Consider the following 24247-nt stretch of genomic DNA (forward strand, 5'->3'; position numbering starts at 1 on the left):
AGCCTTTTTCTCTTCATGTCTTGCGTCAGAGAAGATGGACGGAGTTTAAAGGAGACAAAGAATTCATTGTTTCACTGACGGCAAACACAGCTCCCCCCTATAGAATTAGCATATTGCTTGTTTACCAGGTTGCTAAAGGTTACTGTTGGTCTAAATGTCTAAAGAACCGCTACAGGCCTATAAACGTCTCCTTGTCTGGGCGACGGTGATGATCACGACACCCTGAACTTACTGTACGCGACAATCACAGTCCAACTCTCACTCAAACTGCTTTTATACTGAATCTATCAAATGTAAAGTTAGCAACAATAAGACTAAGAAAAAACATTCACAGTGCTCTAATAAAAACAAAAACAAAAATGACAGCGATGAAATGAAATGTTCTAAAACAAATAAAAAGAGTAAAAACCAACTGCAGCCCAATTTGCTATTTTCCTCCCTTTTTTTTCTTTTGGTGACACTCTTCTCTTCAGCCAACATTTTTTGAGCGTGAGCCGTCTGAGTAGGGCGTCTTGTCTTGCTTGTACTTGTTGCCCATTGCCAGGTGGTGGCGACGGAGAGCCTGTTATAGGTGCTTCTCTTTGGTGACCCCGTTCTGCACGTGCTTCCTACGAAGAGAGATAAGGGAGAGTCAGGGAACTGAGAGCGCAGGACAGGACGAGAGAATAAGCTTGTCAAGTGAGGTGATCGGGTGTGAGGCATTAGCGAGCAGGGAGGATATCAGCAGCGGTCAAGGCCAGGTAGATAAGGAGTGCCACATAATCACATCTCCATATGGCCTCAGGCTCTTTGATCCTATCTACCTGTGAGAGCTGCTAGTTAAACAAGCTCAGTTGGGAGATTTGCTCTTTTCTGCATCTACACCTGGGCTTCAGGTGAGGAAGAGTGTCTGAATGAGTTATGAAATCGTTGGATTGCACCACAACACTACAGCCTATACGGTGTCGTGGACTTTGTCGACGTCTTCAGAGTTTCAATGGTCAAAGGCTGCCGTGATAATCAGCCGCAGATGATAGAAGTTCACATGACAGTCAGGAGGCTAAAGGCAGCTCCTCAGATAAAGACGGATGAATCCATAAGTTCAGATAAAAAGGCGCAAACGGATAGAGTTTGGTTTTAGTCAAGTTGGCATTTTCTTGTTTGGAGCTCACTATTGCAAAGTGCTGAGTATTTATTTTCACATTACAAGAGATCGCTATTACATAACTCGATAGTTTCTTTGGAAGTAGACACAAACAATTTGTAAATCTTCATATTAATCTACTCAATCGCCTCTAATATTTATTGACTTGATTTATTAACTGCAAGGATGTGATAATAAAGGACACTGACTACATAACTGAATTGATAACGTCCATCCTTTTACCTGCCAAAACTGACATTGAGATAATCATTAAATAGAAAACGTAAGTGCTATCTTTGTATTATCTTTCAGCATGGATGTGCCATTGTATGTAAGAGGTAATAAAGTTAGCAAATGATTCAGAGGTGTCAAACTAACGACAGTGGCATTGATAGTCAAGTCCTACATTAATATCATAACTCCCCATAAAAGCTCCAACTATTATGGGGGATCATTGCATTTTATTACACAGAAATGTTCTTATTGTTAATGCTAAAAAGCAAATATTAGCATGCTAACACACTAAACTAAGTATCCCTGTACGTCCCTTTAACAAGGTAAATATTGTTCCTGCTAAACATTAGCATGTTAACATTGTCATTGTGAGCATGTTAGCATGCTGATGTTAGCATTTAGCTCAAAGCAACACTGTGCCTGAGTACAGTCTCATAGAGCTGCTAGCATGGATGTAGACTCTAAGTTTTGTTTATTCAGAATATAACAATACCTTTGGCTACATTTGAATACATTATTAATGTGTTTATTTATGAAATATTATTATTTTTTTAATCCCAGTTCTCTGTCTGGAAGCATTATAATTTAACACTGGTGTAAAAATCTACACTGTACCAGGCCTTCTCTTTACAGTAGCTCAAGTCTTCAAACTAAATATTTATTGATGTGGAAATTCTACAAATAGCACCTTTAACTAGTGAAGATTTACAGTAAAAACCTGCCAGTAGTTGGCTGGTGGTATTATTCCACCGTGAGCTGAGGTCTCTCTGTCAGGTTAAACTAAAGACGGGGTGTGTTGGTGTCGGCTCACCCCTGGGCAGAGTTGTGATGTCCAGCATCATCGTCGTTGTTCTCTGCCCGAGGTTTTCTGAGCAGTCCGGCTGCCGCCTTGGTGCCGTCCTCGTCCTCGTACTCCCTGACGTCATTCACCTCCTTCACCTTTAGCACCTTTACTACAAAAACCACAATGAACTACACAGAACAGGGGAGAGACAGGAAACACAAAGAAGTCAGATTGTGTCTTTGCAGTTCAGACAAAACAAACATTTACTATAAATTCCTTCTGGGTTTTAAATGAATAAACCCGAGTGTCCTTACTAAGAACCAGTAGATGTTCATGAGCAGCAGCGCCAGGAGAAGAGTGTTGAAGAAGAAGTAGAAGGGGATGTTGGGGACGGACTGGAGGCTGGACACACATGTGGCGTACAGCACTTTGAGAGGGAACCAGTAGAGACGGAACCAGAACCTGAGAGAACGCAATAGAAACCACAGATAGAAATGTATGTCTATTCATCTTCAGAATCTTTATGAGTGAATAAGAAACAGACAGAAAAATGAGACTACAAAAGTGCGTGGGAGAGTGTGTGTGTGTGTGTGTCTGTGTCTGTTGAGCCTCACCAGGTGATGCTGAAGCTGACGGAGCCCGTGTTGGACAGCACGTCGTTGAGCAGGTGATAGCCTCCTCCTCTGGACTTCAGGTAGATGTTAAGCTTGGTGAACTCCAGCTGGATGTCGTTGATGTCGTGGAGGAACAACACCAGAATCCCAACGTTGTGGTATCTGAGGGGCAGGGAGTGCACGGTACAGAAGGTGTAAAGTTTATCTTATTTCTAATACAAGTTCTATACAAGAATAAAACCAGCAACCTTCCTGAAACATGAGCAGTAAAGCTGTCATTGTGGGAATGACATTGTCAGTCTGCAAAAGAGAGATACACTGTGATGCAGTCTCAGTTCTTGTTATCTTACAGGTGCTTTGCATTTATTTGTTTTTAATTTAACTACAAAAAGCAAATCCTTTTCTACCCCCCCCAGTTAAATCCCTTCATTTGCAGGCAGAAAGCTTTACAGGTAGACACAGTGATTCAACCAGGAACACAAATAATTACATTTTTGTTTGGGAATTATTTTGGCGCTTAAAGCGTGTCAATGGACTACAATTCCCACAGTTTAATTCATCACACATACGACTCACTGCATCTGTGCTCGGTCATGTGGCTTAATGTGGTAATACGGCATAAACTGAATGGAACGACTTCATTATAAGAGTCAAAGGTAGTTCTTTTTTAGACTTAGCAGGCAGACACATTAAACTAGTACCTGAAGGCGTAGGAGAAGCTGATGAGTGCCAGCGTGATGATGTGGTGAACTACCATCACAGCTGAGTCCTTCCTCCACGCGTCCATGTAGACAGTAGCATAGATGGAGTGGCCGTAGAAGCTGCCCTGGATCAGGTAGGCTATGGCGATGTCTGCAGGCACTGACATACCACTCTGCCAGTCTGGAGGAACAGGCAGGAGATGTGACGAGGGGTTACGGGCCGATACACACAGTAAGGATGTCTGCTTTTCCTTTAAAATAAACTTTAGTCATGAACTGTCAGATTATGTATGAAGGAGATAACATTTATCTAAGCCCCCCCCCACTTTTATATATTTATTCTATTTTAGCCTCAATATTTTTGTCTATGTAATACTTTTTCTATATTAACGTTTATGAATATTAATTTATTTCAGATCTGAAGCCCGGATGACACCTTTTCTATTATCAAAATACATGCAGAGTTATGCTGCATTTGGCAGAGGCGTGAATCCTCTGCAAGCCTTGTTGTATGGATTGTAATTGTATTATCTTTCTTTTTGTTGTATGTCTTCTTGTACTTTCTAGTTGAGGGCATCATGCTGTTGGCTCACACAGTAGAATAGTGGGTGATTGTATTACAACTATCACAGAGTTGCAAACAGTTCATGCCAAACGGCATCTTTACTTCACTTTACTGCTTATCAGTACAAGCTCATGTGGAGGAGGCAGTTGTCTGTCAGACAGTGTTAAGATGCCTCATTGTCTCAGAAAACTCTCAAAAATTGTGAATTAAAACCACGAGAACACATTTTAGATTACAAATGACTGTAGAGACTGGAAAAATAATTACATTTTTAAATGGATCATAATCAAAAAAATCTTACGGTAAATATATTTACATTAAACTGATGTGCCCGTTAGTCCATATCATTATTCTCTGACTCAATGAGAGGTCAATACATTTTTGGTGGATAAATAATTTTTTTAAATATCCCATTTTAATCAATTGGTCTTCATTTAACTTTTAGGTTTGTCCAAACTTTAATAAAAAACATTCATTATTAGGTTTAAAACCACAAACTGATGTGCCACGCTATAAAGGACCAACCCACAGGGGATTCATCTTGTGTACATGAGGAATACTTCCGGTTACCAGATGTGAAGGGTCAGCTGGGGTAGTTAGTGTGTGAAGGAGGCTTGAGGGATCAGGTTTAAGCTCGGGGGAATTAGAGAGGGTTTCTAAAGTACCACAGGCAAAACATGACAAATGTACGTTAAGGCTGCTAGGCTAGCTCACGTCTCTGAAACCTATCAGATGTTGGACGGAAACTTTCTCCTCTAATGTTTGAGTGAGGTTTGTCCCGGGTGGGATGGGGTTACGTTAGAGCTGCGTGTAATGTTTATTGATTGGACCTTCTGTCATTAAACATTGAGGAGAAGGCTGCTAGATGGATCACAAAAGAAGAGCTGCCAAGGGGAGGCATGGGAACTGTAGACTTTTTTCCCCCTCCTCTCTTCTCTTCAGAATTCAGACCCCTCCTCGCTTTTGTGTGATTTCCTCCTCACTCTACAAATAAAATTCCTCTCTTTTTAGCTTTCACGTCTCTCTCTCTCTTCTCCTCCCTAACAGTCCAGTCACATGGCGGTACACTGCTTCTGCACACATCTCAGGCTGACAGCTATTAGAGGTGATGCAGCTATTAAAGATGAACCTGGCACTGTCATCCAGGCTTTGCTGGCTCCACTCAGAGCGCTGGAGTTCGACCGGAGCCCTGACACCTCCATGTCTGATGGAGTAGGCACCGAGACCATAAAAGATTGCTTGATTCAACTACAATCCTCCATTAGCAATGCAATAATAGTCATCCGTTAAGTACAATTATGCAGTCAACAAGTGTTGGGGCAACACTTAATGTATTCTATCATAAAACTATTTTGTATTGTTGGTATTTGATTCCTCTCCTTTTGATTGCTTTCAAAATACTTTTATTTTTGTCTTTTGGTATCAATAACAGGTGATCACTGATGATTGGATAACAGGGGAGAGTGATCACTTCAATGCTCAGAATATGCATGAACAGTATGCACAGCTATAAATATCTCTCTATTTGAATACTCTAAGTGGCATTTTACCCACACAGAGTCTGTATAAGAGTAGGGCGTGCTGCCTGCTGTTTCATTTGTCATTTGAATGTGGTCATTAAAATAACTTCAGCTCGTTGACTAGGTTAGGAAGGGAAATGGCTTCGTTGCAGTACTATTAAACATGCTCTTTCTGAGGTCCATATTTAATATGGACATGCTTTGTACACTGAAAAGGAATTTAAAGCAGTAAACTTAACCATTAAAGGCTCTTTCCACTAACATTTGATGGGGAGCAAATCCACGAAGAGGACGAGTGCTAAATAAGCAACATTTAAATCTGTTCACACTGTTTGTGTATCTTACTGTAGAAGACAGAGGGCGGGTCATGGAAAAAGGAGTAGGAGGTGAAGAAAAGCAGGTAGGTGCTGTATGACCACGACATGGTGTAGAAGACCAGCTTCCACGCACTCTCCGGCATCTTGGCAGCATCTTTGGGCAGCAGCCTGCACCACTGTGCTAGAGGCTGCAGGGACAGAGCACAGAGAGGAGAGACACAGTCAGACAGAGGACAGGAAGTACTAGAATGAATTTAGATGCTTCTTTAGGCATGCAGCTGGGTGAACTGCTGGGAGGTCTTTCCAGACACAATTACTGATTCATTCAGACGGTGTCCTTTTACAGAATTGTGAAATTCTACACAAGGCTCTTAATTCAACATGTGTGGTGCAAACAATTCACCACACGGAATCTTCGCAGTCATTTAATGCAGTGTTGTGGTTTCGGAGCTGGAATTTCTTTTGGGTTTCTTTTGTTTTATTGTGAAGAACCGCTGATGTTGTTCCATGATGCACATTTTTGTGAACTAATAAACACTGGCTGCAGAAAACAAATGAGTATAAAAGGAAGTAATAGTGGAGACATCAAGAGACTAGTGTACATTTTTATAATAAACAGTTGAACTACCACAAATGCATCACATGAAATATGCCTCTATCACTGTGCACAACGTTCAAACCAATGGTATATTTTTGCAGAAGGGAAGCTAATTAGCGTACTTATTTAAGAATAACATGATTTTTTAAAATTCAATCATATAATGGTTTATAATGAGATGATAATAGAAAGTGTAAGATGACCCTGTTAAGATGTAAGATGACCTTTGCCCTGCTTAGATGTTAGATTACAGATACAGCAGATGCCGTTTTAACATAGGCATATAACTGAAACAACAGACGCGTGCACTCTCTTCCTCTTTGTATGTCGCTCTTGTCCTGACACACATGCATACAGCATCATCACTAAGCTACAGTACGTTTCAACCATGTGACCATCTGCTCCGTCTTCCACGAGTCTGCTTATGGTTTGCTATGCAAGCAGAAATAGAGGAAGTCGGAAGGAAGGCCCCCGACATCCTGATGCAGCACGATAACATGACAACTCCACCTACTCACTGGTGGGGCCATGCTATCTTCCTCTGTCACCTCCCTTATCTTACCGCCCACCACTCCCACCCTTTGCCTCCCATTTTCTCTCTGTTCTTCAGCCTCCATATATATCTTGTGCCAGCAGGAACACCACAATAAGTAAGACAGGTACATCAGTAAAGCAGTGAGACAGGCAGGTGTTCAGTGTGTCTTTGCTCTGCCAAGACAGGAAACCAAACCCTGCTCAACACAGCATGCCCCACACACACACACACACACACACACACACACACACACACACACACACACACACACACACACACACACACACACACACACACACACACACACACACACACACACACACACACACACACACACACACACACACACACGACTTTGGAAGGCAATGAAATGGTGTAACAGGAGGCAGGAGAGTGAAAGTAGCCGGTGTCAGTGATACAGTAGATCTCAGTGGGTTGTTACTAAGCAGCTAGACTACAGGATATGATACGACAGGGTTAAGTGACCGACTACATGAACAATTAATAGAGGGAGTCGCGTGTAAGCCGTGCCTTCTCAGAACGTCACATTCACAGGGATGCATTACACAATATATGTCTGAAACTGTCTGTGTGACCAAAAAACGTGACACCTGTTTAGTCTTTTATCTCTTGCTGATCGTCTTTCTTTCATTTTCTTCTTCTTCTCTCTCTCTCTCTCTCTGCCTCATTCTTATGTTTCTGTCCCTTCTGCTGCTGTTTTCTGGATTTGATGGAGTCCTTGCGTCACACAGAAGAGGGTCAAAACCAGACAGAGAAGGAAGCTGACGGGGCAACACTGATGTGAGATAAAATGTAGCGGCGACAGTCTTTTGTGCTCCCTTATGTCGCGACACATGCAGAAGAGCATAAGCAGCTGCAGAGGGCACATGATCCCCAACGTGGCTGCTGATTGGTCGAGACTGTGGTGACATGCGGTACATGTCCGGAAATCTATGACCCGAGCTCAGGACGCTAGCCACATTCTTTTTATTGCATTTTATTTTTTATCTTGTCTTTCTTTTACTATGTCTCTTGTGTGCACTTTACCCTATGCTGCTGTAATCCTGCAAATTTCCCCGCTACGGGACTAATAAAGGATTATCTTATCTTTTAAGTCTCTCAGTTCATCTCTATCAGTCCCTCTCCATCAACCCTCCCATCCTCCGTCTCCTCCCTCCGTCCCCCATTCTCTCCCCTCCTTCCCCCTTTTATTTCTCAGTCTTCCCAGCTCACTCTGTCTTTTCTCTCCTCCCCTGTGTCTCCCCCTGCCTGCGACATTTATTTATAGAGGCCAGCTGTCAGCACACAGCATACCCCCCCCCCCCCCCCCCAGTCTTCCACTACATCACCCCCTCCGATAGACAAAAACATAAGCCTACGCACACTCACGCAGGCTGAATAACACTAGTGGCTGATACAGGTTACTGCAGACACCGTGTTCGGCTCTGCACCTCATACCTAAGTTGTAAATCCGCATTACTGCTGCCTCACTGCTCAGTACATCTCTTACTGATGCCTCCATATCCACATCTGTTCTATTGACCTCTATGTTGTTTTACCCACTGTTTCAATCCTGTTTGTATCCACGACATAAATGTAACATCTTCCAATGCCAAATTTCCACTATGTCATCGTTAGGGGCTACATGTACGCTTAAAAAAACCCGCATTCAATTAGTGACACAGTTATCTTATGAACGAGTTTGTGTCAGCCGCATTTTACAACCAAAGTGGTGATGTGGTAGTGACAGATGTGTATTTCTGTAGATTGTACTGTAACTGCACTGGACAACTTTGAAGTTGGCATCATTGTTTGTATGACATTCACCATGCTGGCTGCAGTCTTTTTTTTTCTCTTCTGTACGTTGTAAATCAAAAGGAATAACACTGCTTTCTTTGAGTGGAGAAGGACATTCTGAAGAGCCTGTTCAGACAACATTTGCACTGTATAAAAAAACTGGAAACGTAGATTTCATCCTCACATGACTGCAGAGTTCTATAGTTTACTCCATGATTGCTGTGATCGAGAATAGGTATTAGAATAATTGCATATAACTGTATATGACCATTATATAACAATCATGATAACTTTGTAGTGTTGTCACGTCCTTCCTCACAGTAACATACACCGCTCATTTGGTGTCTGATAAGCTTTCAAACTCATGGATCTGTTACTCAAACTGCCCTCCTTGGATCACATTTCCTCTTCTAATCTGTACCTGCAGCAACACGCCCCCACCAAAGCAGCCCCATGCATTTTTTAATGCAGTGCTAATGCAGAGCTAAAATGTCCCAGATTACATCCAGTTTTACTGTTCAAACCCTTGCAACACCTGTTTAGAAGAGTTAATACACCCCAAACCCAAATATGTATGAAGCCCGTTAGTGCAGGGATAAAGTAGGGCAGAGGCATGACCCCAAATCAGCTGGTAGCAGATGTGTCTTTGAGATCAGTTACTGGTATTTGTTGGGTAAATTGATGTTTTTACTTGCTGGCTAATTTTGGACAAAAGTTGGTCTCTCTGTCCATGGCTTTTACAACAAAAACCACACAGCAGGGACAACATTTTAGTTTCAAATGCAGATTTTGAGATTATATAACATCCTGCCAATGGCTTGTTTATTGTCTTTCTGTACTGGCCAGCCCACCATCACACTTGGTCCTATCCACCCACTCTACCAATCTACCCTTTAGTTTTCTATGCCAGTATACAAACTGGGGGTATAGTGGGTCAAGGACACTCGTCCTCTGTCGGATAAATGACAAGGCCTTGAATTACACTCAGCTGGGACCTGCAACCATTCAACAGCTTCCCCCTCTCTCCCTCTTTCTCTTTCTCTCTCTCTTTCTCTGACAGACAGACTCTGGCTGAACTCGTTCTCTAGCTAACGAGAAGCATTTTTAAAACAGAAGGGAGAGAGGAAACGGAAGAAAAACAGAGAGTATGTATGACAGGAAAGGAGTCGGCGTGAAAAAGACTTGACGACAAATGAGTGGTTCCCTTAGCAACCATGCAGGGATGCTGGCAAAGACCTGCAGCGTGGCATCCATCTCTGCTCCACTACAGCCCTCCCTCATCCGCCCTTTTCCCTGATCATCTGCAGCTGCACCCCATTGCCCTGCCTTTCACCCTCCTCTCTCTAAAAGTTCTCAGCCCCCTTTCTGCCCTTTCCCGAAGCAAGTGATGAGAGAGGAGAGAGGGTGAATGGACTCCGCTGGCCTGTTGCGTAAGAAGATAAACTGGGCCAGTGAGTCGGGCTGCTGGCTCATGTGTGGATCTGTTCAATAAGTTCCCCTCTTTCATTCCTTCGATCCCTTTCGTTAATCTGACGTCACTTTGTCCGTCTCAGTGTCACTTTAAACCCAGCTCTGCCACCGATTCCCTCCGTTCTCTTTACATCTTCGCCCAGACTTGGGCCAAATAGGATTAACAAAGGCTAATCCAATGGATGGCCAGAGTTTTAGACTATATTTATTTGTGATTAACTTTTTACGCAACGCTATTTGAGGAGTCTTCTAGACTTTTCTGATGCTGTAAGTAGGTTAGAATCCACTTTTTTTTTTTTATCCCTTTCATTACACATCTGGTCTACCTCACCCAAAACAGAATATCTGCCTCTGTAAAGAGAAAATAATCTCACCCAACCCACCCCACTCCCCCTTTGTTCTTAACAAATGGATGAGCCGACAGCTGTCATTAGGGATGTCCCGATGGAGGCAGGAAGTTCAAGACAGTATTTCCTTTATGAATTTCTATACTGTTGTTTTTTCAAGTTACAGGATAAAATATTTTATAAACCATCAAATGGTTTGAAAATCTTTCAAATCCAACTGTAAATTGATTTTAGTGAACGTTAACCAATATCTTGTTGGGAGGAGGATTATTTATTTTTTATTGTACCCTATTCAATCCACAGGGAGTAATATATCTGTCCCACTATGAGTTGACACTGAGGCTGTGGTAGTGGTTGGTAAGAGCAGTTAACATTGTTTCACATTGATCATCTATTCATGTTTATTTTTGTATGTAGACTTAAAACAACTTGTCCAGAAGCGTTGGTCTCATCTACCTTGTCCCCCTTTTTAAGACACAATTTTTCATGGATGTAGCTACTAGGTATCCATGAAGGAAAACGTCCCCATTCTTAATCCAACCTATTTAGCTCTGATTAGTCAAAAGTTTCTCAGACTGAATAAACAGCCATGAATGGTCACAACACCTATTAAATCTCTGATCTCAGAGGTCTGGAACTAGGCTTCATTAGCGGTCATCACCATCAGTCAGAGGCCCTCAAGCAGTTCGTTCACCAGTGGAAGGCTTTTAATGTCAAGCAGCGACATTGAAGCCTTTGTATTATCAACAGCTTAACACAGACACAGACTTCATCACCGTGAAGCTGCTGTCTGTATGTTAAAAGTAACAATAATGTGGGCGTTAAGACACATCAAGAAGTGTTTAAGTTAAGTACACCACATTATCTCAACATCACTTATTTGACAACAGTCGGGTCATACACCCCTCTCAGTCTCCCCTGTACCGTGTTCATACTGGGACAGTGAGAGAGCTGGTACTGGCTGCCCTTTTCTCTCTCTCTCTCTCTCCCCCCTAACCTCTCCAGGTTACTAATGTTGGGTAATGGCACATTTTTCTGTCCTGACCTCTTCACATCCATATCCTGCCTGCTGGTGGTGAGATGAGTCGGCTGTTCATTTGTATGTGATGCATTAAAAAGGAATTGACTACAGATTAAATACATTCTTTGAGGCATATGTGTGACTCAGTAGAGACTTAAGTATGGAAAATCCCAAGTGAAAAGCAACAAACAAGCATTTATAGGCCCTCTTTCTTTGTACCTATGTCTCTATATGTCACCACTAGAAAACACTGCAGATCACTACTATGCAATATATAACCCCCTTTTTATACATATTATGTTTGCTGAACTTGTTTTTGTATCCAACAGGCACCTGAAGGCAACAGATGTTGAGGTTTGCAAGGACAGAGAGACATATTTTCTTATGAGAAACAAGCCTTAAAATTTTGCTTGATAGGGACAACTGTTCTGTCCACTCCAACAAAAACAAAAGGGCCATTACATGCAATTATTTTCTTAAGCACATCTGGATAAAGCTAGACGACCAGACCAATTCAGGATCAAACAGCATGTGATGTGTTTTTTTACTTTCCATATGGATGTCACTTGAACTTCTGGCCCACCAGGACAACTCACAACTCCAGATGGGCACTGCTGGAATACTGGTGCTAAAGCAAGAGGCTGGCTGAGCATTTGGACCTGATTTGATTAAAAACACACCCTTAGCAACTGAGCACACTCATTTGCACATACGTGACTGGACGTAGCAGATAGCATACACGAGAGAGTAAATGACCACAGTTTATGACAGTAGTGGGCTTTGAAAATACCTTCTGACCATTGCATATTATGCAAATGTTTAGGACTAGGCTGTCTTTGGCTACTGATTTACATTTTTTATTATTTTTATTAACACAATAAAACAAAGCATCAGATATGCAATTAAAACTCCCCCTATAAAAAATCCCTAGAGATTTATTGAAGCAATCTCACCTCAGTAGGCATTAGAAGCAGATACAAAAGCCATGAACACATCGAAAGTCAACTAAAAGACATAGAATCAAAAAGCAAACAAAAGATCAGCAACATAAATCTAGCGAAAGCCTAAAATAATGTTGTGACAGAGTTTGTGCCTTTACATGTATGTGTGTGCGAAAGGTGTTTGCAAATACAAAAGTATACTTGTGTTCAGTCAATTCCTTACGAGAGAGGGATCATTTATAGTTAGATATGTTTAGTTCAAATATTTTGGTTGGACAGGACCTAAGGTTGTATTTAAAAAACTTGACTGAGGTAGACTGAAATGCAATTTGAATATAACTTTTCCATATATAGCTTAGCCCCTTATATCTAATGGAGAATTGGGCAGGTCTTGTATTATAGTTATGTACATCACAGGTAAGCTTGAAAAAAATACTTTAAAAGCCACGAGAAGCAAAGCAGCGTGATGCAAAATCATATGAATGAGAAATACAAGTGGGACGGGTAAAGCCGGATTTGATTACCTAAGCTGAATTGCAAAACATCTTCAGTCCTATGAAACACAACATTTAGGCCATTGAATCTGATGTAAGTTGGTTGTTAAGGCAACGTTTATTAACACTTACTTTACTTCATCTGGCATTCACAGCAAAGGAACCATCAAATACATATTTTAGTCTAAATTAAAGCTGCAGTGCTTTCAGTTCCTGTTGTATAAATAGATATAGATATTCAAATGAGAAATGGTGTGTGTCAGAGCATACATATGATGTGTCACAATGTTTGTGAGTAAGACAGAGAAATAGAGAGGGAGAGCAGGTGCACCTGGTGGAAGAAGGTCTAGCCTATTAGTTGATCCCAGTGGAGGCATTAACAGCTTAACTGGTTCTCCAACTACCGTAACTTCTGGAGCATCATAGTTAAATAACTTTGCAGAATTAAGCTAAAACATATTCTCACATTCACTATATATATATATATATCACTAACATAGAAGCAGCACCATGTTTTCTTAATAACACCATGTACAGACATGTATACATACATTCTGTCTAGGCTTGTCAAGACTAGGTACAAGTCCTAAACTTAAAAACATTTACACAACTGCACGATTCTACAACTGCCTTAAGGCCTTTACATTCCAGGGCAAGATCACTGCTGACCTTTTGTCATGAAAACTTTCATACAGAACTCAAATATTACGAAGCTTTAAAGCAAAGTTGTTGGGTTTTTTTGGAGAGTGGACATTTCTTCTGATCGTACGCACTGTGGATGAATTCCTCAACAAATCATGTTGTGGGTCTCAAGAATAACACAGATTGATTAAACTCTCTATTGAAGTGAAATATAGCCTGTTTTAGTTTTTTCATTATTTCTTCATACCATTATCTTCATTATCTGTATCTGCTCATTCATGTTTCCTCACATACTTAAGTGAACATTGCTGCGTCCTAATGCAAACCCCTTTTTAAGGTGTCTTTTTTGTTCTGGAGCCTACATTGTATTATTGCATCATAAAGCAGTCAGTAAAAGGAGCATACATTATTTAGTGGGCAAAAGCAGCAATCAGAAAAGGCTAATGCTACTTTAGAGCAGGAGAGACGACTTCAAGAAAAGCTAGCTGGGCAGATTTGATCCACTTCATTCACATTGAGCCAAAGTGAAAATGTATGTTTCTAATCATATTGAATACATGATTGGCAAGATCACTGCTGACTAAAATCAACATAAAAGTGAAAATGTATCATGGGAAAGTGTTAATGACTGGACTATTTCTTGAACCTTTTTTCATATAACAAGGTCACAAACATACATCGCCAACTATGCTGTCACATTTTGGCTGAAGACATATACATATACATTTGTCCACTCTGCAGGGACAAAACATTTACAAATATTTACACGACAAACAACAGAAGTCAGCACAGACACGCTGTGGCACTTAAGTAGCATACAGTGAGCTCTTTATTCGGCGCTGTTGTACATCCACTTCCTTTCATTTAGCTGTGAGCATAAAGCTTGTGATGTTTGGTCATATGGTCTTATTATTTGTGTCTTCCATCCTGAAGAGTACATCATTATTATAATGTTGCTAATAAAAACATGTTTACGTGAATGCAATACAATTTAAACTCATCATATTCCCGGCTTGGTTAAAGCAACAGAAAGAGAGTGGAAAATAACATTAAGTTACAGTCTCAGTGAAGTGTTAAGATATTCACTCAAGCTGCTTCCTGTCCAAACTGACAGCTTGAAGACATACGGCTGTCATTTATAATGCACTAACCATGCTATGGGCAACACAGAGAGAATGTATGTGTGTGAGTATAATAATAATAATAATAATAATCAATCCTTTATTAGTCCCACAATGGGGAAATTATTTCTCTGCATTTAACCCATCCTGGAGGAGCAGTGGGCTGCAATGAAGCGCCCGGGGAGCAACTTGGGGTTAGGTGTCTTGCTCAAGGACACCTCGGCATGTTGCCGGTAGAGGGGCTTGAACCACCAACCTTGTGGTTACGGGACAAGCGCTCTACCTCATGTGCCACAGCCGCCGTATGAATGCATGTGTGTCTTTAACAGGCCAATCTATGTATGAATCATCAGGCCGATGGTTCATGAGCCGACCACAATCAGACGCTATGTTAAAACAAACCCTTTCATAGACAGACAGCAATGTTGACTGGTAAAGATGGAAAATCAATTTAATGATGTGCCATTATTCTTTATTTAGAGACTTAATGACTGATTAATGACTACGGAAAGTCAAAACAAATGTTAAGTATGATAATACACAACATAAAGATTTAGATGCCAATGCTAGATGCAAGTTCTGGGGGTGGATTTTACTCAGTTATATGATTAGAGGTGTTTTTAATCCTTATCATGGCAAAGTCCCATATTTCTGTAATGTAACCAACACGAAGACATATCTTGCTTGACACCATATGGAACTGAATAATAAATATGAATCTGGCTAGCTGAGTCTGGAAACCTGCCTGAAGGTCCACAAACATATTTACTAACAATGCTTTATTATAGATTATTATAAATGTTCAACTGACCATTAACAATATCAATCAACGGTTCCACATAGGCAAGAACATAAAAAGTAATGAGACATTCTATAAATTGTGATAGTGAATTACAAATCAAATTGGCGATTTAAGATTCGATATAGTATCGTATTGAGCGATCCCTGTTCAAAGTGTGTGTTTGTTCTACGAGCACACCAAAATCCGTTAGAGCAGCTCCTTTCAGGCGGTTGCTTATAGCTCCGATGTTGCAGATAGGCCTCATTACACTAACTGTCTAATGGAGTTAAATGAGGATGGGATGTGTGGATTAAGGATAGGTTATTGGGTTCGGTTATGAATTACAGCGAGGAGTAAAGCAGACCCACATTACTGGGTTTCTGTGGAAAAGCAGCACATCGAAACACTACCAACCTGTCCAGTCAATCAAACAATGTAATCGTGTATCTTTTTTAGCTTTCATTCATATTAGTGTTTTAATCCCCAAAGTGTAGGTACCGTTGATCACTGCCTCTGACAAAACATCCACATACAAATTTTATTTTGTCATTCTTTGCAAAAATATCATATCTTTGAGGGGATTTTGAAGTGTGACAAGACAGTATGGTCTGTATAGTATATCTGAGTTACACCTTGGCTCCAGTCATTTTGTTGCATTAACCTTTGAAGTTGCTGCCATTAGTGAGTGAATTTCCCTAAAAGTCCTACTCTCAACCTTCAGGTCTGGGCTAATTAGCTAGTGGCTATGCAAATCTAACAGCAAATGGTGGGTGGGGACTAAATGTGAGGGCAGAATACAAAAGATAAAAGTCAGATGAGGAGTCAGAATGATACAGAAAAAGGTGAGATTAGGTGAATTGAAGGGAGAGTAGGACAAAGAAGAAAGCTGCAGGAAACTTTCTGATCACATTTAGCAAAGGAAAGTGCGTTCTCTTTGATTGTGAGTGCATGCGGATGCATCAGACAGAGAGAGAGAGAGAGAGAGAGAGACTGACAGATCTAATGTATCCCAAGAATGCTTTTGAGATCCTAACCATAACCTTTCGAGAAACATCCAATTAATTATCCACATCATGAGGACTTTATTCACCACACACACAAACGTGCATGAAGATGTTGACAAAAAGAAACTTCTGTCCAACCACTCTGTCCAGTCCACTGTTATAGAGTGGCCTCTATAACAGTGAGACATCTGCCAAGTAGGAAGCCAACAAGTGACAGTGTGTTCTCGTCTAATGACAGCCTGTCCATTGTGTCTATCTGGGGGTAAGTAAGTGAGACAAAGCGAGAGGAAGAGGAAAAGGATTGAGAGGCCGGCCACAGCAGCTCTGTAGCGGTCAAGGCCTCGCTGCACATTCCAGTTGACCAGAGGAGAGTCGGACTGTCACAGTCAGCAAACAGAGCTGATTCATGATGCTGCTTTGTAGCTGCTGGTACATATGGCTGCTTCGGCTGTGATTCACCATGTTAGAGAGTTTACAATCACTCCTTCTGTTTTTCTACCTTTACCTGCTGTCTAAACAACACCATGCTCGTATTAAATGACAGTGCATGAAACTGTCTTCTACAAAAGGTTTCATTAAATATGGAATACATCAAATATGGAGAATTTCTGGACACACATGAAAGGATCAATCCTCTTTTCTTCACCTGATGGAGAACATGACAATTGTTTTCATTTTCAATTAATCTGTTGATTTATTAACAGCTCATCAATTAGTCTATGAAATGTCAAACAGTAGTGAAAAAATGTTTCATCTTCACAGAGCCCAAGATGGCATCTTCAAATATCTTGTAATGTTCAATTGACAGTCCAATTAATTATCAATCCATCAATTAATTTACAATTATGTAAAACTGAGAAAAAGCAATCAATCCTTACATTTGAGAGGCAGGAAAGAGAGAATATTTTGTTTTGTATGTTTTAACTATTTTTGAATGAAAAATAGTTGCCGATTGCTTTTCTTACCATCAACTAATCAATTAATTGATGACTTGTCGTGAGCTCTACATATGATCCTTCTTGTGTCTGGAGTGCTAACTAGCAGGGCACTGAGGGATAAGATGTGTCACAGAGCCAAACTTAAAAATTGTTGATACATAATTCAAATTTGTATCTATCTTAACAAATAATTATCTTTGCTAATACTGCAAATGCCTGGAAAAATAGTTTGAATAATGGATCCAAATGCTAAAAAAAAAAAGGCAGTGATATGGAAACCCGCTGCTAAACTTGACAAGCAAGCCACCCAATACGTCAGTAGGAAATTTGAACTGAACAGCTTGATGCTGTGTGCATTACAGGTTGGAACAATCCTCAATGCAGCCAACCAACCCTACGAATGCACAAAGCCATCAGACATTCAGCTTTTTGCAGACACACACACAGGGTTAGGAACATATTTTGGCACTGAAATTATGCTGTAATCAAAATTCAAACCTAAAAATACTGTGAATGCATGATACAAATATGATGGCTATAATTAGGCTTATACAAGTGCATTAATGACAGTGACACATAATGATTAATTGAAGCACAGACCTCCGAGTGGGGAAACAGTGGGGCTGACAGTTTTGTGAACCCATAAGCGCTCTGTATTTATGACACATGACACACTGGAGCACACAGAGCAATAGATCACATGTCAGGTGATGGTGAAAGTGCTAATCGTTTAAAACGCTATATGATGATAAATTAGATAGCTGAGTCAAAAGATGAGAGGAGAGGAGAGGAGGATGTAACTAATAGGCCTAATAATCAAACTTCCGAACAACCGCTTGCAATCAGTGTCAAAACTACAAGCAAGTTTCACCTGAGTGGGCACTTTTGGCTGAATGGATAGCACTTCCCCTTCACCACAAATCCAGTATCAGGTTTCCCTATGCGGCGCTAATGCACAACAATGAGCAGGGGCTTTGTGGAAGGTGATCTGGGATCTGTGGTTTGGGGGGAACCTTGTCAAACATAAGACGGCTTTCACATTTAGTACAACAGCAGGGGATGAGGTGCTACTTTGGTCTGCAACAAGGCTGGAGCCGGCTAGCATACTGTTGCTCTACTCTTTAAGTGACAGCTCCAGAGTGTGTGTGTGTGTGTGTGTGTGTGTGTGTGTGTGTGTGTGTGTGTGTGTGTGTGTGTGTGTGTGTGTGTGTGTGTGTGTGTGTGTGTGTGTGTGAGGCATTTATGAGAGTGGTTATTAACTGCTGCACCTAGGGTTTGACCACTGCCTGCCTATTTGTGTACACTTATCAGCTAGTGTGTTGCCGCTTTCAAAACACATACTCTGATGCTGCTGGATATAAAAGTGAGGTAGTGAGAAGTGGCATGTACATGTGTGAGATAGCATATATATCCTTTTTAGTAGCATGTGTGCGAGTGTGAATGAAATTCTGTTAATGATGAGTCAGCGAGCTTGTTCTCAGCTACACAACAACCTTGTAAAGCCACTTCTCCTCTCCTTCCTTCCTCTAGCTGTGTCCTCCTTCTCTGGTAGTTTATCCACTCTGATCACCTCTACTCTAACCGAATAGTATCGTTATTTTGTCTCTGTTCATTCTTTCTACTCTCTTCACTATTTTCCCACCTTCTTCTTCTTCATTCACTGTCTCATCCACCAAGGCTTTGCGATAATATAACAGGAAGTTGCACAAGCATGTTTGTATGAAAAAAAAACAACCATATGTATCTGAAACCTGACACACATATGGCATATAAATGCAATGAACAACTCATAAACCACCTATTTGAATCAAGCAAAGAGAGATAAACCTGCATGTGCATTGACAAACGTGTGTGTGGAGTGAGGTTAAAAAGACAATGAGGAAGCAGTACAGCTACTTTCACACCGTCACATGACATTTAGAAGATTACTGGGTACATTTTCTTCAGAAGAGAGTTCATAAGAGCAGATTGAAGAACTTCAACATTTCCCCATATGTTGCCCTGAGATAAATGGCAAGCTTTTCAACACTTAACTTAAATGACACATTTTAAAAATGCCAGTGTCAGAAGTGCCAATGGATGAGTCAGGAGAGTATGATGGGCCACAGTGTTTTTTTTATATAACAGTAGAGCTCAAGTGGCTTATCAACAAGTTGTGTTTAATTACACCTGAATACGTGCTGCTCTGCCTTTTACACTCGAGCATCAAAACCAAAAGTGAAACATGATGAAAACCACTCGCTCCACCATACAGTTCTGTGCACAGGGGCCATCTTTACAACCTACACACTTTGCTTACCTCACCTAACAGCATGCTCACTGACATGTGAAGTGAACATGGTGCCACGTGGAACCTGGTTGACCACGGATGTTTGGCACATCCATCTAACCTCAAGTGTGTTTAGCTTTTGGAGAGCCTTGTTCATGAACCAAAGCTCATCCACCATAAAAGCATGCGTCCAAAGTCTGTAGTAGTGTACTTGAGGACACTGAGGATTAAATATCTATTTATCTCTTCTTCTAGCTTTTGACAGTGACTGGGTTCGACCAGAAGCAGTAGTCTCACACTTGTATTATATTTTTTTTACATTACAACAAGGTTTGGCTGTGGTCATTATGGTGCCAATGACTGAGTACAGCAAGCTTAGCATACAAAATCAAGCATCACCCTGCTGCTGTGATGGTTGGAATCTGAGTGTACCATGGAATATGCAAAAGAGATAAAGTGGGTATTTTAAGTGGGGCAACCTTCTTCAAACATGACAGAGAGTACTGTATAACAAAACAGGAAACCAAATATTTTCATCCACTACATCTGTTGTCAGGTGTGAAGTATTGATTCATCCGCTAGTAATGTTTTTGATTAATAAAAACATTTGGCATTTTTGCTTGAGAAATGACTTGAGAAACGATTAATCGTTAATTGTCTTTGGACTTTCATTTTAGCGATTTATTGCCTAATCCTTGCAGCTTTACAAGAAATATGTCCTGTAAATAAATTCATGAAGTAAGAGGAATACAAAAAACCTGTCAAACTACGTTACATCTTTCTCTTTGACGGTTATACCTAAATGTTCTTTGAGGTCCATATTTCATGTCCATTGGAGGAACCAACATTCATTCCTCACATGTCCGTCACATCACACCATAGTCTACACACTGGTGTCAACATTTGATGTCCATTTAGTTTCATTAGCTCTGAATCTCTGAATCCAATTAAGGGTGTGTACTCTGGATTGTTTGTGCGGTCATTTTTTCTGCTCACATTGTGCACGCTATAGTGCCCATTGCTATTGTGCACTTCAACACTATGAAAGCCACAGTTCAATCATTACTGACAGGTACTGTATTAAATCCATTTTTGTGGTTTACTTAATGTCCAGCTTAACAAGTGAGAAAACATCCTGTATAGTTCAAGTCCGTGCAATAAGCTTTGCTCAAATAAGACCTCAAATATAGTCGTAGTCTTCGGACAACCAGCCTCAATTTTTGTGATGTATTGTCACATTGTATTAGATCAGCATGACTGACCTAACACTGAACCCATCCTCTTCATCCCTGATGTAAGCGCTGTAAAGGTGGCGTTACACATGCACTATTAACCGAGGGAACACTGACTGATTCTTAATCCGCCTGACATTAAAAATCTCACCTCATCCTTCCCACCCCTTATAGTATCCAGCCTTAAAATGGGGTTTATCCAACATTGTTCTATAGGGGTCACACATCCATAATGTAAACTGGAAAACAGGCCTCATTCTTTGCATTCTCAGGCCACATCTGGCTTCACACATGGGGCCCTGAGCTACAGTATACTTCATCACCATCGTAGCATCTACCACATGCAGCCTCTACACCCCCATGCGCAATCATGGCAGAATAACGAGCCACATGCTAGCTTTCTGTGGAGAAGGGCTCTCCTCGGCAGCAACAACAGTGTGGAGGTACTCAGGACTTGGATGGGTGGAGGGAAAAGATGAGGTCAGAGCACAGACTGAGCTTCTGGCTTCTGATTGAGATACTGTTGTAAGAAACAATGTTGTGATGCTGCTTTAAGAGACATTGTGGGTTTTTTTAAGTGCACATCCAAGATTTTCCACTGATATTTCAAAGTGTATTGGTCTCAATTCTGAAAATACATCCGTTAATATGATGTAGATGTAATAGCTTGTATTTGTAATTGTGTTATGCCATTTTAAGCCGAGAGTAGCCCTTTCTTTATTTAGCATCTCTGGGTTTTTAGGGCATTATGGGTAATGTTGCAAATCAATGAGCACGACTGAGTGATGCAATTTGATTTTTATATGATTTTTGCATCAGTGTTAAGAGAGAAGAAGATTTGAATTGACAGGTATGTGACGTAACTCAAAACAGGCATTACTTATTACTTACTGTATTCATTAACTGCTTCATTAATTTTCCAGAAAACTTATTATTTTGTTATTTATTATGGTATTGGATATAAAATGACATATACTAGATTTTATCCGCTTCCCCCACCACTCATTTTCAGCATTAGTTTATGTGGCTGGGAGAAAATAAGACAAAGGGGGGGAGGGAAATAGGATGCTAGGAAGTCTGCATCAGTTGCAATTTGACATAGTTGCAGTCAATGACCTTGCTGCCACGTACCAAAAAGTACCTAAAGGCCCTAATAGAAATCTAAAAGTTTCAGGAATATATCGACTGTAATAATGGATAAAATGGAAAAGTATGTTTGAATTGTATTCAGCGAGCAGACAAAAAATTGTATGCTGTTGTGTATTGATTGTTCCAGACTATTAATAAGTAAATAAAAATGTATATATATATATATATATTTTTTTTTTCACCAGAATATTTTCAATCTGTCACCAGGTTACCAGAAGGAATGAGGGACAAAATGAGGATAAAGCTCAATGGTTGTAACTGGGACTTTATTAGCTAGGGTCATTATATAGCATTTTGATTATACCTCGCTTAGTGTGTGGGAATTGAGCTTGCATTTTTTATATATATATATATATATATATATATATATATGCCATCTGCAAATATAGAAGTGCTCACCATAAAAAAAAAAAATCTTCATTTCAGACTTATTTAGCTCAAATGTTTGGCAAGCACAAGTATAGATAAGGGTGTTTACTATCTAATACTCCCACATTCTGTTTATCCTGATTTCTTTAGCCTAAAAAAGGATCAAATATTTGTGAACGTGTTATTCTCCCTCTCTCACTACTCCCCCCCCCTGAGAGATGGGAGGCACAAGAGGCCACACTTCTGCTGTGCTGGGGCTCTAATTAAAGAAATGAGCTACTAAACCCATTCATTAAAGGTTGTAAGTAAATTAACCTTGAGGATGAGGAATGGGGTATTAGCATTGTGATTGCGTGTCACCAACCTGAAACAGACTTTCTGTCAGTCCCCGCCTGACCTGCGTCCACAAAAAGGCGCAAAAGAGGAACAGGGCGATTTCGGTCCAGGTAATGTACGCGTTATCCAGGAGGGTCCGTTTGGAGAGCTCCAGACCACACGAGCTACAGTCCCTCCACGCACCCAGCATCACGGTGGAGGCTCTGGAGACGAGGTCCAAGTATCCCGGCATGGGCTCCACCTCGACCGGCCCGGCGTCCCCGCTGTGACTGCTCATTGTGGTGCGGCACAGACACAAAAATATGCAACAAAAATACTCCAATTGAAGGGGCAGAGGGAGCAGTACAGTCCAGACAGCTTAAACACGCTAAAACAAGCTTATCTAACCAGCTTACCCCTCTTCAGTAGCCTAATTCTTTGTTTTCCAAATTAAGACATGGGCCCATTCTTCGCGTCCAGGACAGGGTTTTTTTTTGTTTTTTTGTTAATATGAATGATAGCAGGGCCCAACCACGCAGTCCAATTATTAAATGTGGTTTCAACAATTAATGTGAGCCTTTAGTGTCTGTCTGGTGGTGGCTTCTTCTGCTCATCATTCCGCTACGCACACGGGCTCATCGGCAGCGGCAGCGTCCCCGTCCCCCCGTCCCCGGTTAGCCGCCTAGCTAACTTAAATCAAACGCGCACACACAGCAGTGACTCCAGCATCGGGCTCGAGCTAACTAAGCTAGTTTGAATGAATTACCCGTAAACCTGGCGGAGCGCGTGCACGTCAACGTATTCAGCTCGCGCTCTGCTCGTGTCGCCCTTCCAGCGCCGAAGCCCGTTCCAGCGCATTCGATTAGAGAGCCGTTGCGCTGTAACGTCTCATCTCCGACCGTTATGTCGAACTTATGTAACGTCTGTGGCAGATTACTGGACAAACCGGCACACGAAGCAACGTTAGTCCAGCTAATAAATAAGGATAAATCAGATTAGTATTCTCCTATGAAGAGGCCGCCTCTTCTTCTTCTTCTTTTTCTTCTTCTCCTCCGCCGCCGCTTCTGGGCTGGTCAACGTGTCCGGGGCTGCGGTTTTGATACGCCGCGCGTCGGTTTCCAACGGAAATCAACTGGTACGTTGAAAAGAAGACAGCGTCCGTTTATGCGAAAAAGAAGAAGAAGGGGAAGAAAAGAAAAAAACGAGGGGCGTGACGTAATTAGGGCCCCGCTATCTTCTGCTCTAACCCTCTGCTTGAGGATTAAAAAGGGTGACTTAAAGAGACAGTGCAGACAAATGCTCTGTGACTACACACGACACACTTCAATTACACAAAAATGTGCCATCATTTTTTTTTCATTTTTTT

The 24247-nt window shown here is 41.1% G+C and overlaps 1 protein-coding gene across 1 annotated transcript; it reads right to left on the bottom strand.

Moving 5' to 3' along the window:
* Positions 1–119: 119 nt before the first annotated feature.
* On the bottom strand, positions 120–24001 carry cers1 (ceramide synthase 1). The gene is made up of 7 exons (XM_054602202.1): positions 22931–24001; positions 5887–6046; positions 3457–3637; positions 2756–2917; positions 2456–2603; positions 2169–2329; positions 120–608 (listed from the first exon to the last, which is right to left on the bottom strand). The coding sequence occupies exons 1-7, from the start codon at positions 23177–23179 to the stop codon at positions 566–568; spliced, it is 1104 nt and encodes a 367-aa protein (XP_054458177.1). The 5' UTR covers positions 23180–24001; the 3' UTR covers positions 120–565.
* Between the last annotated feature and the right edge of the window lie 246 nt (positions 24002–24247).

This window comes from Anoplopoma fimbria, chromosome 8 (assembly GCF_027596085.1).
Source record: "Anoplopoma fimbria isolate UVic2021 breed Golden Eagle Sablefish chromosome 8, Afim_UVic_2022, whole genome shotgun sequence".
NCBI lineage: Eukaryota > Metazoa > Chordata > Actinopteri > Perciformes > Anoplopomatidae > Anoplopoma > Anoplopoma fimbria.

Excerpts from the sequence above, each read along its gene's own strand:
- cers1 (XM_054602202.1), bottom strand. The coding sequence starts at position 23,179 with ATGAGCAGTCACAGCGGGGACGCCGGGCCGGTCGAGGTGGAGCCCATG. Across the intron at positions 6,047-22,930 it reads TGACAGAAAGTCTGTTTCAG|CCTCTAGCACAGTGGTGCAG; the intron begins GTTGGTGACACG and ends CTGTCCCTGCAG. Across the intron at positions 2,918-3,456 it reads AGCTTCTCCTACGCCTTCAG|ATACCACAACGTTGGGATTC; the intron begins GTACTAGTTTAA and ends CCTGCCCCTCAG.